This window comes from Solanum lycopersicum, chromosome 3 (assembly GCF_036512215.1).
Source record: "Solanum lycopersicum chromosome 3, SLM_r2.1".
In the NCBI taxonomy this organism is placed as follows: Eukaryota; Viridiplantae; Streptophyta; class Magnoliopsida; order Solanales; family Solanaceae; genus Solanum; species Solanum lycopersicum.
Genome location: NC_090802.1, coordinates 17,843,443 through 17,863,145, shown reverse-complemented (window position 1 = coordinate 17,863,145; position 19,703 = coordinate 17,843,443). Strand labels below are relative to the sequence as shown.

At 34.0% G+C, this 19,703-nt stretch overlaps 2 protein-coding genes across 2 annotated transcripts; one reads left to right on the top strand and one right to left on the bottom strand.

Annotated features, from left to right (window-relative positions):
- Positions 1 to 10,063: 10,063 nt before the first annotated feature.
- VTE5 (phytol kinase) lies at positions 10,064 to 13,309 on the bottom strand. The gene is made up of 6 exons (NM_001346814.1): positions 12,948 to 13,309; positions 11,070 to 11,137; positions 10,864 to 10,995; positions 10,671 to 10,786; positions 10,477 to 10,591; positions 10,064 to 10,383 (listed from the first exon to the last, which is right to left on the bottom strand). The coding sequence occupies exons 1-6, from the start codon at positions 13,290 to 13,292 to the stop codon at positions 10,197 to 10,199; spliced, it is 963 nt and encodes a 320-aa protein (NP_001333743.1). The 5' UTR covers positions 13,293 to 13,309; the 3' UTR covers positions 10,064 to 10,196.
- Positions 13,310 to 18,378: 5,069 nt separating this feature from the next.
- Positions 18,379 to 19,088, top strand: LOC138347442 (uncharacterized). Its single transcript, XM_069295736.1, has 2 exons — positions 18,379 to 18,553; positions 18,652 to 19,088. The coding sequence occupies exons 1-2, from the start codon at positions 18,379 to 18,381 to the stop codon at positions 19,086 to 19,088; spliced, it is 612 nt and encodes a 203-aa protein (XP_069151837.1).
- The last annotated feature ends 615 nt before the right edge of the window (positions 19,089 to 19,703 follow it).

Here is a 19,703-nt window from a genome sequence, read left to right as displayed (position 1 = left end):
GATGTATCATATACATCAGATAACTCTAGCGTCTTACACATATATGTGATTGAATTTTGTGAATAAATCTGAATAAGATGATACATTCATATAATTCAAATGTCTTATACATATATGTAATTGGTATATGTGAATGAAATTCATGTACAATATATTTGTTAGTTACTAATGTATCGTATGTATTTTCGCGACGTGTTTGATATGATATCATTACAAAATCATCATGTATTTACTGAATTTACACATTATCTTCAACATATCCCTCTCCATTACAACATATGTTTGAGATTAGACAAGTACAATTTTATATTTTATTTTTTGTATAAACAGGGCATGAATTATATTATCAAAAAAATACCAACATATCCATTGAGGTTTGAAGCGACGTTTCATTTTGATTTTGTGAATGAAATCAAAAAGTCCATAAAGAATGAAGGCGTTGAAATGTTTCAAGAATACAATTTTTGGATCATATTTAAACATTCCAAAATGTAATTTTCAGGGTCAGATTATTAAGTGTTTGTTGTTGTTGAAGGTGCAACAGGAAAACAAAGATGTATTGCATGTTCGTCATGCTAATGGGAATGTATTGCAGTTTAGTATGAAGAAATTTGTCATTGTAATTGGCCTTAAATGCAAAGGAAATGTTAAGGATTTTTCATATCCGAATTTCACTCCGAGCCGGTTATTACAAAAATATTTCTCTGATTGTCCAACAGGTATAACCAAGAGTCGCTTGATACAACATTTTGCAATGGAGAATTGAGAGACCACACAGGAATCCGTTCAGATGGAAATATTATACTTCATCAATACTTTCTTGTTATGTCATCTTGGTGAGACCTTCATATGTATAGAAGAATTTCTAATGGTCGAAGATGGTAGGTATGAATTGTATCCTTGGGTTCAGATTGCATTCAATAAGCTAATTACATCACTCATGCAAGACTTCAACCAAAACAAAAAGATTTATCGCTTATTTGGTATGCCTTATGCGCTCAACGTATGGATTTACGAATGTGCCTCTAGTCTAAGTCCAGAGTTTGTTGTTAAAGTAGCAAATGGTATTCCTAGGATATGTAATTGGACAGTGGTGGCTGTAAAGCCAAAATATGAAAAGTTCATGTTCAACATTTTTTCCGAGGTAACATTAATTTTAAATTCGCAATAACAGTTTATCAATAAGCTTAATATTTTTTTGTTGTAAATAACACTTTTTATATGATACATAATACAGTTATAACATTCAACCATTTTAATTGCAGAATGCTTGTTCAAATATTGTACCAAAGCCAAATGATGTGAAAGCCCTTGATTTACTTGATATTCAAAGGCTAATATAACTGAACTATCCACAACACTAGTTGCTGCAAAAAAAGTACAAACAAAAGATAAGTCAGATTTTGAGGATTTCTCAACAATCCCTCCTGGTCATTTATTGAGAAGATCCTCACGTGTATCTGATATATCATCTCCACCACCACCCAAGAGGAGAAAGAATCTTGATACACATAAAACAAAGGGGTCGAAACCTTTGTCAGAGCAGTTAAGTCCGCCTTTAAATCAGTCATTCCCAATGCCAGTTGAAGAACCTACCCTGCCTGCTAATGTATCTTCTGTCCATGTCTCTTCACAAGTCCCAAAAGATAAGTTTGTATATCGCGATATTGAAGAACTGAAACAACATATGAAGGAATATGTAAGTAACGATATCAATTTTTTTAATGTTTATTCATAAATATAAAAATGAATGTAATTTGTTTTAATAGGTTGACAGTAAATTTGAGTATCTTGTGAATTTGATAAAGGCAAATCACTTTGAGGTGATGAATTCTAGGAATAGGGAGGACGACCAACAATCAAAGGTAATGTATTGTATATGTGTATTTTCGTTGTGTGTTTTAATTTAATAGGTCATTATGTTACAAACTTATTTAATGAAGGAGATGGGCGACAAGTCTACACTGCACATGGTTGAAGTTTTCTGATAAAGAAGGCAATGATCACCAAGCAACCTTTCTGATACAAATGAAATTTGCCAATAATTATCAAAACATTGTTGTTGCTGATTTTGATGTTGACGATCAGGTTTACTTTACTTTATTAATTGTGTATATAAAATTATATAATTTATCATTAACTTATTTTTTCTTACAAACATGTTTAAAAAATACAGGCTGAAGATACATTGAAGAATCATCAAGTAATGAAGGACGTTTCAGAACTTCAATTCCCAGATGCAAATAGTCATCATACTGCAGAAACATCTGAACACAAGAAGGTAATTTTAGCAGCGTAACTTTATTATTAATATTCATCAACTTTGCAGTGACACATCAAAATGTGCCAGTATGATACAATGCAGTTTAATTGGATTATTAGGATACGTTACAGTTTAATTGAATTATTATGATACATTGCATTTTACTTGGATTATTATGATACATATTTTTACTGTTCACATCAGTAGTTTTTTTTCAAGTTCCTGTGTATGATACTATACTTTTTTATTTAGTGTGTACGTTATACAATCCATTACAAGATACACAGCTATGTGACTACTTAAATTTGTTTGTCTCTTATATACAATTCGTAGTTTGATGTTATCTGTCCTTGATACATTAACAATCCTTTGTGTATAATTATTTGTTGTTTAAGGTATCATAAATTGATCAGTATGTTTTTTATTCAGGATGCTCCATTAGCACAAACGCCTCATCATTTCTTTGAAAGAACAATGAACGAAGTTGTTTCATATAGTGTTCAACACAATACCAATCAGTCTATGTCAAATACTGTTATATTTGATACATCGATAATTTATGCTTCATGTATCATTTTAATATCATATGTTTATCAAATCGTATTTAATTATCAATTTAAATCATATAGGATTCTACACCATCTGGTTCAATATCTCACGATACACGAGAAGTCATGAATACACTTTATTGCTGATTTAGGAAGTTTGCCTATTCATGCAAATCAACAGGAGTTAACCGACAGCCAAGGTTTTCTTTCGGACAGTCAATCACCAATTGATATTCCAATCACATATATTGTTGTCCGAAGTGATATAAATACTCCTCATGCACGTATCTAGATGCCTTCAAGAAACTGCAAATCCTTTTATTTAACTTCATTTGGGCCAAGTGAAAAAGAAAAGACGGTCATGACTGATGTAATTCGTCCAAACCTTTCATTTGAAGGCTGTGAGATCACAAACCAAGCCCCTTCATATTTGATTCATGAGTTTATTGAGTGGGTTACTACCGGTCTTCTTAAAGCTCATTCAAAAAAGTAAGTTTTATATTCTTTTACTGGATCTGTTCAATTTTAAAATTGCAACTATTGTTACACTTTTGAATAACATCTTTTCTTTACGCTTAATACTACAGGAGACCATCATAGGATAAGTATAAAGCAAGAGCATCTTCATTGGGTTTTGAAATGATGAATTATGTCGTTGAATATCCGTTAAATAAGAATTAATTTTATGCCATGTCTCTGCCCAAAAACTGCTGGACTGATCAGGTAATTTGACATGTATATATGAATTTCATGTGTATGTAAATGTATCATATAAAGTTATACTAATGTATATGATAGATTTAGTTATTATGTTACATACATATATCAATACCATATATCACTTTCAGTGTCTAGTATTCTATTTTTATTAATTTTATTTTCAAATGTATAATTATGTTTATATTTTTTTTATAGAACATCGGTGTTATTTTTTACTACCTTCATAAAAAATCAAAATTTCAAAGCATGGATCAATACAGATACACAACAGTCAATTATTTTTTCAGTGCACATATCAACAATACCCATGATAGGTATTATAACAATGAGACTGATGATGATATTAGTATCCAAGAACACCTTGATCGTGCAAGACCTGTATCAGTACATGAGATGTCAATAATCAACATCATTAAAGATTTTTCAATATTAGTTGAATTACCATGGCATCTGGTGGACGATGTTTATATTCTGATTAATTATAATTAAAATTTTCATTGGGTGTTAGCTGTTGTTGAATTGAATCAGAGGTTGATACACGTGTATGACTCTTCTTTGGGCACAAGGAAACGTGTATATTCTGAGGAGATACAAAAGTTCTCAAGGATGCTACCTTATTACCTCATTAACAGTGGTTTCTTTGAAAACATTGAGCGGACAAACTGGCCAGTACTTGATGCATACAAGGACAAACAAACGGGTACACTTTTAGAGTCACATATTCATTTCAACATTGAATACGCGAAAGACATAATGCAACAAAAAGACGATATCCTGAAAGTATTTAAATTATGGACTACAATATATGAGTAAGTTATTTTACAAATTTATATTATGTATTTTGTTGTAGGGATCGCGGGTTATACGTAGTTACATTTGCAGAGTTTTTGAGTGACCAACTTGTTATACCGCCTGATACTGATGATCATCTTGCAAATTATCTATGAATAGATATGCAGCATTGTTATGAACATACGGCAGCGAAAAGGTCAAAGGTGAATACATAAGTGAGATTGACGATCCCCCAAAGACTAAGGGTCAATTTACAACACCAACTGAACATGATCTCGTTAACATAGATTAGTAATTAGTAGGGATAGCATGAAGAAGTTTTTATGTTGTTTTGTGTTGAAGACAATTATTTTTTGTGTTTATCTAAAAACATATTTGTATTACAATAGTTTGTTAGTTATTAACATTATGTGTTTTCAAGCTATTGTTTTAGACACAGTTGTTGCTTTATAACGTTAAGGTACACAATCATTATTGTTTGAGTTTAAGTATTTTTGAAAGTTAACTTACAAAATGACGTATATGATACATAAGTTCTAATGTTTATGATACATTATTGTTTGAGTTTAAGTATTTTTGAACGTTCACTTACAAAATGATGTTTATGATACATAAGTTCTAATGTATACATATACAAATTTATATGTTAGCCACTTGAACTATATGAATGTATATGATACATCATATACGTCAACAAACTAATTACAACATACTATTAAATTGAAAGACACCACTGCTGAGTATAATGTATCAAAATTATAACTCATAATACAGTATGCACGATACATATAGTACACACTTCAAAAAGTCAAGTTTGGGACACTTAAATTTACTTAAATCGTCATTATGGTATTGAATCAATGTTTTATTCATTTATACAATAATTATTTTCACAGTATATACACTCATATTTATTTATTAAATTAGGAGTTTAAGTTTGACACAAAATTTTCAGCAAATGCATATATTTGAACATCAAAATAAGTTGTGTAACCAATACACTTTATTTAGTCCAAATACTAAAAAAAATACTTATAAGTACCATGAACACGAATGTCCTACTTTAAAACATTATTTCAATTCTCTTTTGGAAGAAAATACAAGTTCTCCTGTTGTGTCCTTCTTGTCCACATTGCCCACAATAATTATTGTTCACTGCTATTTTCTCATTCGCGTTTTTATTTCTTCGCTTTCTTGGTTGTCCAGCCAACCTTCTATACCTAGTTGGCCAGACAATTTCATCCAAAACATAGTCTGGAACGATTCAAATCCTCCTTATCTGGCATTGGAACCATTGGAACCTCGTATGTTTTTTTATAATGCATCAGGCTTGTAGTAATCAGAGCAATATGGGTGCAAATTTGTAACATTCTTGTGCTTCAAAACTGTAATTGCGTGTGCCAAACGTATCACATCATGTTGAAACCTTCCACATGTGCAAGTTTTCCTCTCAAGGCATACAGTGTATCTTCTTCCGGCTTCATGAACTGAGAAAATATATTAACATGATGGAACAACCTAAAAATATAATAAGTTAGTGATACATTATGTAATATGCAATTTATATATCATTTCCCAAACAATGTTTATCATTGAAAATCAGTTTGTTTCTATTACATAAAACAGAAATTTAGGGGAATTGATAAATATCTTCATCTTTGAACTTTTAAATGCTTTTACAATCAATATCTTCTCAAATCTTCGGCCCAATGTGTCCTTTGTATATGATGCTATTGTCTATTTTTATAGTTCCAACTACCAAATATAAGTCTAGCTTCCTCCAAGAAGTCTATTATAGTTGACCTACCTGCATCAACAAGGCATCTATTAATACACTCAGCGAGTCGAAGTAATCATTCTACCTCTGTTTACGATTGAATGAACTCTTGACCACTTCTCATAACCAGCATCTTCAAGGTAATCCTTCACCCTATGATCAACTTTCACCACCTTAGCCATTTATCAAAATCTTCCTTCTGTATGCTTTTGCCATTGAGTAAAATATATTACTTAGTGTGTTTTTAATCCTTTTGAAGCTTGAACATACATTCTTCCAAAAATGCCATATCCATGCACAATGAGATACATTTGGGTACACAATGCTTACACTCTTCATGATACTTTCATTTCTATCTGATACAATACACATGTTTTCACGCTCGCCAAATGCATTTTTGAATTGTTCGAAGAACCATGTCCACGAACAGTCATTTTCAGTGTCTACAATATCATATGCCAATGGCAAAATGCAACCTAATTACAAAGAATCACACATTTAACTTCATGATACACAATGTTTACACTAAGATACATTAACTATAAATATAAAACAAATTTTACATTACATCAGTATTACAACAGTCATACCTGCACCATCGAGTGTGCTCGCTGATACAAAAGTAACCTTGTAAGCCCCTCCAAGTTGTGCAGCGTCCACTACAACTACAGGTCTGTAGTAGTCGAACCCTCTTAACAACGATCTTAGGGATATGAAAAGATACATGAATTTATTATCTTCTGTCTTTTGCATCCTTATATGAATTTGAATACACTTTATTTAGCAACCGTATGTATCTCGACATCTGCTTATATCCTTATGATGGCTTACCCTTGAGCATTTCTAGTGCATGTCCCCTAGCACACCATGTCTGCTGGTATGATATCTCAACCCCATATAATTCTCGAATATCTTCAATTACATCTTGAGGGGTATGAAATTCGTTTATGATTTACCAATTTAGGGGCAGTCACACTACTAATAAATTCAATTGTTGCTTGTACTTTTGTTAGTATCATATCGCACATGTATGTTCACTATTGAAATATCTCACTTTGAATACATCAAAAATTTTTTAGCAAGAAGACTTTAAAGTCTATCCACATTAATCACTGAAGCAAACCAACACATAGTTGTCTAAATTTTTTAATTGGATTGATTCATATAACAAAAGCAATGTAAAAGTTGTTAATAACTAACGTATCTGACATAATAAAGAACACAATCATTTTTGTCCAAATTTTTGTGTATCACATAATGACATTTATCAATAGACATGTAAATCAAATTTCAATACTCATCAAACACTGACAATCCTATTACAACGAAATATATACTAATTATAATTATGTATCACACACAATATAAATAGAACTGTACTAGAGAAAAACAATCAAATTAGAGAGAAAACATTCCAATACCTTTTTTTATCCGATCTTTTCACTCAAAAATTGAAGTTGTTCTTTATTTTATATTTAGCCATTACAACAATGAGTGTTCCATTATCCTTATACAATTGCTCCATCTTCACATCGGTATTATTGGAATCAGTTATGTAATTCTTAGCATTTAATTCTGAAATATAATCAATGTCACAAATTCTCGACTCGACCAGGCCAAGAGCTTTAGTATATCTTTCGGTACCTTCCACGCATACGACTTCCCCGAATGAACAATCAAAATTATGTATCTTCCCAACAATTTTATCAGTTGCATCAATACAAAGCGGATACATGCTAATTTCAGGCGCATTCTTTTCTACTTCCAAATAAAGTTTCACACCCATATTGTTCTTGATTTTCAATGGACATGAGTTCCCCTCAACAACTTATCGATTTCAATATCTTTTGTAACAGTGTCGATCTCAAGCTTTGATAAAATCAACGCTTTTAGATTCACAAATGAAATGGAATGTCCAACAACAATTCCATCAACTTTTTAACCTTCATAATTCTCATCGCTTACCCAAATTCCAGAATGTCGTAGTAAAATTGAGATATTCATCTTCTAACCTATTTTTTTCGACTTCTTAGAATGCTGATTAACTTTATCAGGACTAATTTTGTTTTATGAAGCTATTCTAATTTGAAATTTGAATTTATCAATCAGTTTTGCAAGCTGTCGAGCGTAAATTACGTGATTATAGCTATTATAACAAATTTACGTTATTTGTTCCTAATTAACCGCAATAGCTGCCAATTCAGATATATCAAAACTAATGTATCCCGTACTTCTCAAGATGTATCCCGCAAACTACATTTTAAGGGATTTTTGGTAAATATAAAACTAAAAGGGATAAATGTTATTTTGTATTTATAATATGTGGTTCCTATAATTTATACTTTTTTTAATTAAAAAAAACACAGGAGAATATAACTTTATTCTTGTTGGGCCCGGGCTGCGCCAGGCTTCGTTTAGTACTATCAAAAGGAAAAAGGGTTAGGGTTCAGGGTGAGATATTCACTATTGAGAAACATGGCAGAGATGGACCTTTCGAAGGATCTTATGTATCATCTTGTTACAATAGAACCCTGGAATTAAAGACCTTTCTAAGGATTATCCTATTACAATAGAATCTAATTTGATGTTGTCTGAAGTGTTTCTAAAACATCTAGAACTAGAAAAAAACTGAAAAACCTAGTGTGGAATGGATTGCCTTACAATTCGACAAGGCTAAGCAAGAAAGAAGTTAATAAGGATGTGAGAATGTGCAACAAGACAAGTAGGAAGCATTCATTCTTAGACCAAACGAGCTCAAGAAGAATTAGCACAAGTAGAAGGAGAAGAACATGTGATTGTGCCACCGGAAAAGAGGGGCAATTTGAACAAGGAAAGGGGCATCAAAGGGATACCTTTAGACCCCTATTGAAATTGTTCTTCACTCTCATGCTTTGGATTCATAAACTCACTCTTGCTACTCCCATGGATGTTGTGGAAGAGTATAACGATCATTATGGCTCCATTACATCAATCAATTTCGTCAAACTCATTGTTTTGACATTGATATCCATCCGGGTTCGTCTTTGGCTGCTGGAATATTATTAGTATATGACTCCAATGAAGATGCGTGAGTTAATGATGGAACCATTCAGGAATATAACGAGAGAGTGCACAATGTTTTCAAGTACAAGGTTTTGAAGATTGAGAAAGTCAATTTTATGGTGACATATTACTTAGAATATTGGATGACTGCGAAAGTCAGAAATGTTACTCCTATCGAGATTTTCCAAATGCATGCTGCAGTTGGTGATTTGGCAAATTGCAATCTGTCTTCGTAAGCTGCCAGGGAGAAAAGAAAAGGCTTCAAGAAGTATAGTTGCATAATTTGGGCCAGTTGAGATTTCATCATCTTGGTTGAGATTTTATCATTTGTACTTTACCCCGTATCTGAATAATTTTTTTAAAAAAAAAACTGAGGAGAAAAAATGGAGAACAAAAGTAATATAGAAGGCTAATATAATGTTTTTAGCGGATTAGGTCAGGTAGGACGGGTTATCAACATGGTTTAAACCTTAAAATTTTAGTTGCAAATATTAATGAAAAACAATTAAATAGGCTGAACAACTTTGTGAGTTTGGGTAAAAAGAGTTAAATAGTTGCTTTAGCGGTGGAGCACTTTGGATTTAGGAAGTTGGTAGAGCTGTTTCATCACCAATAGGTAAATTAAAAGTTGGACGTACATCCCTCAGTACGACATAGCAAAACCAAGCCTAGTTGGAAATTCTCAGGAGATTGAATAGGGAAGGTCATGGCTTCGACATAACGAATTGCATTGCATATTTCTTTGTGATAGAGTTGTCTTGACAGCTGAAAAGGCCTAGCGTAAACATCTTCATTACCAATGTGTTTCCTTAAAAGAAATATGAACAATTGCCTACAAAATAACAACTTATATGCCAACCATTTAAAGATGATAAAGTGGTGCTTGGTTGATCCATTAAATAACCATAGAGACACAATGAGTTGTGACTTGTGAATACCTAAAAAGAACCTGTCTTATCTTCACTAATTCATATACATAAGAGCACCACAAGAAGATGAAACAGGAATCATCACCTAATGTATGACAGCACAGTCACGCAAAGATAAGAACATTCTAATAAGCAAAAGCCAATGATGCTACAACCATGCTTACCAAAGGAACAGAAATGTTATCGTCTACCATTCCAGTAATAGGGAGAGACTCCACCATAGTTGCTACAAATGACACCAAAGCTACTCTTTCTACAGTTGAAACCCAATCCAACTGAAAATATCCCAACGCTGAGAAGTAATACAGCATCCTTTAACCATATGAAAGAAGTCTAGCATCAGCATAAATATTACAACAAATTAAATATCTAAACACAAACAAACAGCACAAGGACCAAACCTACCCAATGGATACCAGGAAACCGACAACAAACATGGAGAGGCTACCAACCAAGCTTTTCTGTTTATTATAAGGTAATTTTGTGGACCCAAACCTTCTTCCAACAATATCAGCGATTCCTACATAGAACAAACTTTAAAAACAAAAAGTGTAAGAAGTTCTCACAATAAACTACGTGATATGAGCTTCAGCTCTTACCATCACCACCACACATCATTGCTAATGAAATTACTCCAACTGGTGACTCACGCCAAAAGAGAACCGCACTCAAAATTAACACTAAAACATAATATAGAGGCCCTCTGAGCAATTCTCTGCAAGGAAATGGCTGAAACGTAAGAGAGGAATCAATGCCATGAATCTGTTGAACGAGGCGGGGAAGGGAACTTACTCTGGCTTTCCTTCCCTAGTAACAGATTTAACAAGCCCCTCATCAGTAGCCAAAGATAGGCCATGAATCACAAGTCTCAAGCAGTTTGTAAGTGGAACTACAGCAGCAAAGTAGCGAGCCCGTCCTGATACGCTAATCTAAGACCTAAATCATCAGTAAGAACATTCAAAGATGGATCTGCATTCATCATAATGACATAACAATACCTGAAAATCGGCCAGGAAGCCATAAAAAGCAGACCAGACAATATGTGGACCAGCTTTCTGCTTAAGTTCTGTTTCAACAAATGAAGGGGGAAATAAATATCACGAGAAACAATGAAAATCAAGTGATCATTATAATGTCTTATAAATACCTTTAGTGCAGACATCACACAAGACCTAATCCCTTTATCTTTTTCCTTTCTCCCTCTTCTCTCCCAAAAGAAAGTATCTTAAGTATTCATAGAATGTTCAAATTTCTGTGAGCTTTTGCTTCATGCCTAAAATGTCTCGCCCGTTTCTCTATTTTATTTTTGATAGGTCGCTTTCTCTATTATTATTTTTTGATAATGTGGTGACCATACCAGCATTCCACGGGATACCTGCCTTCCTCCAATAACAGGTACAAAGGTAACTCTATCTACCTAGAGATTTGAACCTAAACCCTCATGGTTCTCAACCGTCAACCCACAAGTTGTTGAAAGTTTCCTAGTCAAATCATTATATAAGCAAATAATAATGGAATGGAAGGATCAAACGGAGTTGAACGGATAGAGGATTCTATATTAACTAATGTAGGACTGAGGCAAAGTTGTATCAAATAAAATAAAAAGGAATATGAATTGCTAAAAATAAGAAAGTGAAGCTTAAGACCAGAATAATTTTTTTTAGTGTACGATTGGTAGGGTGTATAAGAAATAAAGTGTATTTGTTATGCTTGCATAAATTATTAATTTTTATGCATTTTTTTGGTTTGGTGTATTAAATATAATATACATTGCATAATTTTTTGAAAAATATTTATTTACAAAGATACCCTCTACAAATATAGCATAAAAGATTTTTTAAAAAAAGAAAAAAAGATTTTGACGAGGGGTAGCTAATGCATGCATCAAAGCTCTTGCATTATAATACAATCGATTTCATGTATTAATAGTCCGTCTGTCTCTAATTATTTGTCGACTTTTGAATTGACACACCTATTAAGATAACAATGATTGACATAATGAGTTTACTATTTCACCCTTATTCATTATGAAGTGCATGAATTAAAAACTTCGGATTTTCAAGAAGTTATACATTTTTTAAAGTAATTAATTGAGGATATAATAAGTAAAAAAAATTGTCCTTCTTTTATTTGTCAAAATGGACATGTAATTAAGAACAACTAAGAAATAAAAAGTGGACAAGTAATTAAGGACGTGATAAGTAATATACACATTTCAATGCACAATAAGGTTCAAATAGTGTACATTTCTTGATAGATCAAGTCAAATATCAATACAATTAAAATGAGCCCAATTTTGAAGAATTAGGCAGTAGAAAACTCAGCACTAACTTTTTGTTGCTAAATTCTAATTTCCTCTCCAAAAATACGTATCTTAATCATAAAGTCACAACTTATCAGAAAAGTCATCAATTATTGTAAAAGTCACAATCCATTCAATGTGAAAAAAGGTTATTCAAATTGCAGTTTTTCTCTTGACATCTTCTAGAGAAAAAAAGACTTTAATTTACGATTCACACTTTTCCAAACCCAACAACACTAACTTTTTCCTACATAATTTATGTGGGACAAGTCCTCTAAACTTATATCTTTGCCAAATAGGGTCATACATAATGAGTTTTGGGTCACAGATTTTCACTAAATGAGCAAAACGAACAAAAATCAAAGACCAAACCCAATTAAGGGAAATCCATGGAAATACTTGGTAATTCCAAAATTCACAAGGTTTTCATGAGCAGTAGAAACTTCTAAGCTAGTGCTGATTTTAATGGAATAAAAGATTCTTATCACGCATACTTCTGCTAAGTAAAATCAAATCAGATTCCGATACAGTATAATACTAACTGTGTTTTGTGAGTATGAGAGAGATAGAAGACCTGTTCAATTAGCTTCCGCTCGGATAAGAGATCAAAAGTGGAGACAAAAGCATAAGCGCCGGCGATAACCAAAGCCGTCGCACCAGCATCCTGAACCATTGAACCACCATCACCAATAACATCAAAACCACCTAAACCGGCCATCACCGGACCGGGAACAGATCGGAAATTGTACGGCGAGAAGAAACGTCGGCGAAATATATCAGTGTCGGTTGTTGCAGTGAGAGATGGAAGCGGCAGATTTGAGAGGCGGAGATGACGAGGAAGAAGAGAGTGGGCGACCGGAACCACCAAGGGAGCAGTAGCAAAAGGTCTGCTCATTTTAGCACACACCAAAGCTTGCATTCTAGAATCTACACATTGTTCAATTTCGTCTTCACATATGTATATAATAAAGTACTTAACAAAGATTTATTGAAAAACAGTGATAAAAAATAGTTTTTGTGGCTTATCATATGTTTTTCGGACAACGGCAAAATAAGTCGCAAACTAAGAAAATGATCGAAATGTAATATTAATTAAAGGTGTAAATTGATTTGGTCCTGATATATCGATTTCTCAAGGCTTATCAATTTATCATTGACCCAAAATATCTAATGAAACTACAAAATCTATCTATCTATTCTACTAAATGTAGCTATGGTATTTAATTATGTTAGATTTTAAAAGGTGTGAATGAAAAATAAAAAATTGTGAATTTTATAAAAAAAAAATTGTGACTTTCATAAAAAAATTGGGACTTTCATGAATAATTGTGACATTTATGAAAAACTGCGACTTTTATAAAAAGTTGTAATTTTCATGAAAGGTTATGACTTTCAAAAAGATTGTGACTGTTTCAAAGGGTTATAATGACCCGAAAAGATAAATAAATTAAATAATAAGTACTTAAGATGATTTAATTATTAATTAAAAATCTGAAATTTTAAGGGCATAATGGTCCTTTTACGTATTAATTAAAATAAATCAAATTTTTGTATTAATCTAATTTAAATCTTATTTGACTAAGTCTTGAATTTAGTCTCCTAATCCTAATAACACTCTATCTCTATCTCTCATGTTCTCCATATCTCTCTCACGTTGATTTCTTCCAAAAATAATTTCAAGAACTGAAAATAACATCAAGAGTTAATCACACTTGAAGAAATCTCAAGAATATCTAAGTAAAAGAAAAGTAATCAAAATGTCAAGGCTAAGAGAGGTTCGTCGAGTGAGGTGTATGTTGAAGTAAATTGAGCGTGGGTTTGAGGAGTTTCCGGGCAGCAACATCAGCGTTTGAACATCGATTAAGGTATGAGTTTCTTCTCTCTTGGTCCATTTCCCAAGAGACCCCTTAAGGTTCAAGATATTCATTCCAATAACTAGGTTGTTTCCCTTTATATGTCCTTGTCACTAGCTCCCAATGAATTTTAGGTTGGCTATGATTGCTGGTAGATTTAGGTGTATATATGTTTTCGTGATGAATATGATTATGTTGGTGTACTTGGAATCATATGTAAGGCAATCATGTTTTTTTATTTAATTTATGTGCAAGTGTGTGTGTGTAAGAATGTTATGGTGAATGGGGTTCTCTATGTAATGCTCCAAAAGTTTAATGTAATATGGTTGTATATTTTTTGAGAATAAAATGGGGTAAGGCGTGAAGTTCATATGAAATGTTAGGTGGCTTGATTTAGGGAGAAATTCTTGGTTAAACGAATCTATGAAAATGTACCTAAAACATTAAATGAACCATGAAATCTCCCTAAGAACTAATGTGAAATTTGATGAAAAAGTGCAGAAAAATCGTGAAATAAATTTCCAAAACATAGAAATAGGTTTAAAAGAATCTGGAAATTTTTGGACGTCAAAGAAATAAAAAAAAGTTTTGAGGCCTCAAGGGATCGAACCCAGGACCTCCCTGCAGCATGCCTTAATTAAAAAAAATAGAAATAAAAAAAATAGGGCTGGGGGAATCGAACCCTCGCCCCTGTCTTGCGCGAGGAAAAAGGAAAAGAAAAGGGGGCAGGGGATCGAACTCGCGACCCCCAGCTACGCGCGAAGAAAAAAAAAGAACGCGAGGCGTGGGAATCGATCCCACGACCTCAAGGCGGAAGGAAAGGGGGCAAATTTATTAGTAAAGGAAGTGAGGTTGTGGGGATTCGATCCCACAACCTCACTGCCACTCGTTTTTTTTTAAAAAAAAAAGATAGAGGGTTTGTGGGGGTTAGAACCCACCACCTCACAGTCTCCTCCTCTTCAGCGAAAATCAAAAGAAAATAAGGGGGCTGTGGGGATTCGAACTCACAACCTCGCTATTGTAGCGAATTTAATTCTAAAAATCAAAGGGGGTTGTTGGGGCTCGAACCCCCAACCCTTCGGTGAATTAATATTAAAATTAAAACAGAAAATTTATCCCTTCATGTAAATATTGAGATTTAAATTAGAATTCTAATCAAAATAGAAAATTAATTCTTTCATTTTGAGATTTAATATAGAATTCTAATTAAAATAGAAAATTAATTCTTTCATGTAAATATGGAGATTTAATTTAGAACTCTAATTAAAATAGAAAATTAATTATTTCATGAAAATGTTGAGATTTAATTTAGAGTTCTAATGTTATGAATATTAAAAATTAAAATCATTGAAAAATATAAATGATATCCAAGTAATTCAAGAATTGGGTTCCCGTGCCCAAAATTTCGTATTGACACATAAGTCATATGTGAGTAAAATATTCAAGAATAATGCCATCTACTTAGATCCAAAATCAAGATCTTGGTATATATACAAGATACGTAAGTCTTATAATATATAATCTTAGGAAAGTAAGAATCACTTAGCTAACTATGAATGAAGCCCCATGACTTGTATGCATAGACACATAAGTCTAACATACGTTCAAAAATAAGTGAACTTAAGATATACGTAAGGAAATGATGAATCTTAGGAGGTTAAGTACGAATGTAAGATACACTAAATGGCCAAGTGCATTGGCATATGATGAGATGAACTATGAATGAAGAAATGAACATTCATGTAATAAGACGTGAGTAACTATGAAAAACAAAGGTGCTAACAATGAAGAATGTGGTGGCAATCATGATGTGAGACTAATGTATAGGATGAGAGCAATCTCAAATGAGACTAAGTAAATGTTACCAATACGTACTCACCAAGGAGAGTGTAAGATAATGAAAAGACCAGTCTCTATGAACACTCTAATAAAAATATTGAGTTTAAAACACTTAATACTAATGATGAGATGAGAAATCATCTATTGAGCTATGATGTCCTCATACTAGAAGCCAGCTTCCATGATGTATGAGTTGAATGTAATGGAGCTTTATACTGAGCATCGATAGGCTAGCTCTCAGCGGTGATGCCTTCTTTCGGAAAGGGCGGAGGTTCACGTAACTCTCATAAGATGAGACTGTCTGGCTTGCCAAGTATGGGTTCCATACATCTCCTAGTTTTTGAACCTATATTGCCACTATAGGGATCTGGCGGGGTTAAATTCCCATATACGCTAGCATGTTATTGAGTCACTTTGGCCGGTGATTCCACCCATTTTCAGTGTGGGGGAGACACTAGATTTCATGATGCTCACATAATTTATGTCGATTAAAGTTAAAGTTCCTAATGAATGAATGAGGCCATCCTCAAATGAATCATATAAAGAAATGAATGATATTGAAGGTGTTAGGATAGGATAATCAAGAGGTGAGCTAGATTCAGGTAATGACATTAGGTTATTCCTGATCATTGCATAGCAAACCCGATGAAAGTCTTAAACTACATCCTAGGTATAGCTGGTGTTCACACTGGCTATGAATGAACTGAAATGAGGTACGTATGAATGAATGAAGCAGACTCTGTGTTTGCTAAAGAAGGCTCCCTAGTTGAGGTCCCATATGTTGAGCCCTCATTTTGGAAAGTCTTAAGGTCAAGTCCATGATAACAAGGTCTCATGGCATATGAATGAATAATATGAAAGAAACTATGTGTTATATGTTATGTGCTATATGAAGATGTTATGTGTTGTGTGCAATTTGATAATTATAATGATGCATGTCACTCTCATGGCATAACTTTCCCAATGTCAATATGGCAAGTCCATTGACTTGACTTCCAAAAAATCATGTTGTTAGGAAAGAGTGATTCTTTCTCATGCATGTCCCTGGTGTGTGCTTTCATATACCCATACTTAGTACAAGTGTGTACTAATTCCATACAAACATCTTTTTTTAGGTGCAGGCACAGGTGGGCGGTAGAGCTACAGGTTCGTTGTTGCAACTATCCGGACGTCAGCATTCATCCGGAGTTTGGTAGGCCCTCATTCTTTCGAGGATGCTATTATTTTACTTTATAGCGTAGTTTTAGAGTTGAGCTAGTGGATCATGTTCCACTAGAAATTCATTTTAGTTTTGGTTCAGACTTTGCATTGGTGCTACTTTGGTCGATATACAATTAATACTTAATGAATTATTTTTTTCAGTTGTTCATCTCTTAAATGTTAGATGGTTGATGATGAACGATTATGAAATATTAAGAATGTTTAGCACGTATGATTAAAGAATAAAAAATTTCAAATTTTCCTCTAAAATTAACCTGTGTAAAGTAAGAATGACGTAAGTAGGCTTATTTGCGACCTCTGAGAGGTCAACGATGCCAATCTCTTCTAGGGTTTAGATTCCGGTCGTGACAAAGTTGATATCAGAGCCTTTGGTTAAATTTTGAGAAAAATAAGTTCACATCAACCACATTGAGTAGTTTTTAAGTCATGGTGGTGAAGTGCACCACTATCCTGGATTAGAGACTACATGATGCATAGGAAACTTTCCCTTCTTCATATCTTATCATGCTTTTCCTAATGTTTGAATTCTTGGTGTTATGAACGTGTCTAACATCAATCCTTGTTATTTTTAGAGAATGAACACTTGGAGAACTAAAGGTCTGAGAACGGGAGGAGCAGTAGCTAGGGGTAATCAAAATCCACCCGAGGCTCCAGCTGAAGGAGTGGCCATGCCAATTAACCCAGCCACGTTGACTGATGCTGAGCTGAGGTCATCTCTAGCCTAGATGGCACAGCCATCACGATGCAAGCTCAGGCTATGACTGCCCAATTCAACCAACATGATGTTTAGAGGGAGAACCCACCGGTTCGCAGCATGGCTGACAGACTGCGAGATTTCACGAGGATGAATCCTCCTATATTCACAGTGGCTAAGACTTCAGAGGATCCTCAGGAGTTTATAGACGTAGTGCATAACATCCTGGTGGCCATGGAGGCCACTGATATTGAGAAGGTTGAGCTGGCTTCCTACCAACTCAAGAATGTTGCACAAACTTGGTGCAAGATGTGGCAAGACAGTCCTTTCCTAGGTGGAGTGACAGTCACTAGGAGCTGTTCAAGACAGCATTTCTGGAAAGATTCTTCCCCAGAGAGATGAGGGAGTCCAAGGTTGAGGAGTTCATCAACCTTAAACAAGGATCTATGACGGTCAGGGAGTATTCCCTGAAGTTTGTGAAACTATCAAGGTATGCCACTTCTCTTGTGTCTAACAGCAGAGAGGAGATGAGTAGATTCTTGACAGAAATTGCTGAGGATCTCGAAGAGAAGTGTAGGTCAGCTATGCTACATGACAACATGGACCTTTCCAGACTTATGGTCATGTCCAGCAAGTGAAGGAAAGCAGAAAGAGGAAACACACTAATGTAGGGAACAAGTCAAGGCAAGCTGATGAGAATTTTTCAAAGAAGAGTAGTACTGAAATCAGGGATAAGCCCAGGTTTAAGAAGGTACTCTCCCACCAAGGGGAGTCAAGTTCATCCAAGGGTCGCCATGATAGGAATTCTGAGTCCAGAGTTAAGAGAAACAATGAAGTAAATACACCTCAGGAGAGACCACCTCGCAAGAAGTGTGGCAAACTACATGGAGGAGAGTGTATGAGGGGCACTAATGCTTGTTATAGTTGTGGCAAACCGGGTCATATGGTGAAGGATCGTCCGATTAGGAGAAGTCAAGAACAAGGGAAGGAGAGAGTTCAGTCTAATGGTCCAAGTGAAGAGGCTCCAAGAAGGCAACGATTCTTCGCACTCAAGTCTAGGGGTGCAGAGGAAGGCACTTCTGGTGATGTCTCGGGTGAGTATCCTTAATTAGTCCTTCATGTATTTGACTGTGTGTGTTGTGTATGCACTATTATGAGGTTAGACTTCCTACTCGTAACACTATAGTCCTTATATCTTCGTATTTTATTGCTATTGGCTAATTGTGCATGGCGATCAAGTTATAATCGGATTGGCATTACGATGTGTAATGGTAGTGTCATTCAGGGACGAATGTTCCTAGGGGGTGGGATAATGCAACGACTCGAAAAAATAATAATTAAATAATAGGTACTTAAGGTGATTTAATTATTAATTAAGAATCTAAAATTTTAAGGGCATAATGGTCCTTTTATGTATTAATTAAAATAAATTAGATAATTTAAATCCTATTTGACTATGTATTGAATTTAGTCTCCTAATCCTAATAACACTCTATCTCTATCTCTCACGTTCTCCATATCTGTCTCTCACATTGGTTTCTTCCACATATAATTTCAAGAACTGAAAATACATCAAGAGTTAATCACACTTGAAGAAATCACAAGAATTTTTAAGTAAAAGAAAAAGTAATCAAAAAATTAAGGCTAAGAGATGTTCGTCGAGTGAGGTGTACGTTGAAGTAAATTGGGCGTGGGTTGGAGGAGTTTCCAGGCAGCAACATCA

Excerpts from the sequence above, each read along its gene's own strand:
- VTE5 (NM_001346814.1), bottom strand. The coding sequence starts at position 13,292 with ATGCAAGCTTTGGTGTGTGCTAAAATGAGCAGACCTTTTGCTACTGCT. Across the intron at positions 10,787-10,863 it reads ACTAGGGAAGGAAAGCCAGA|AGAATTGCTCAGAGGGCCTC; the intron begins GTAAGTTCCCTT and ends ATTTCCTTGCAG. Across the intron at positions 10,592-10,670 it reads AATGATGTGTGGTGGTGATG|GAATCGCTGATATTGTTGGA; the intron begins GTAAGAGCTGAA and ends TGTTCTATGTAG.
- LOC138347442 (XM_069295736.1), top strand. The coding sequence starts at position 18,379 with ATGAGGGAGTCCAAGGTTGAGGAGTTCATCAACCTTAAACAAGGATCT. Across the intron at positions 18,554-18,651 it reads TGAGGATCTCGAAGAGAAGT|GGAACAAGTCAAGGCAAGCT; the intron begins GTAGGTCAGCTA and ends ACACTAATGTAG.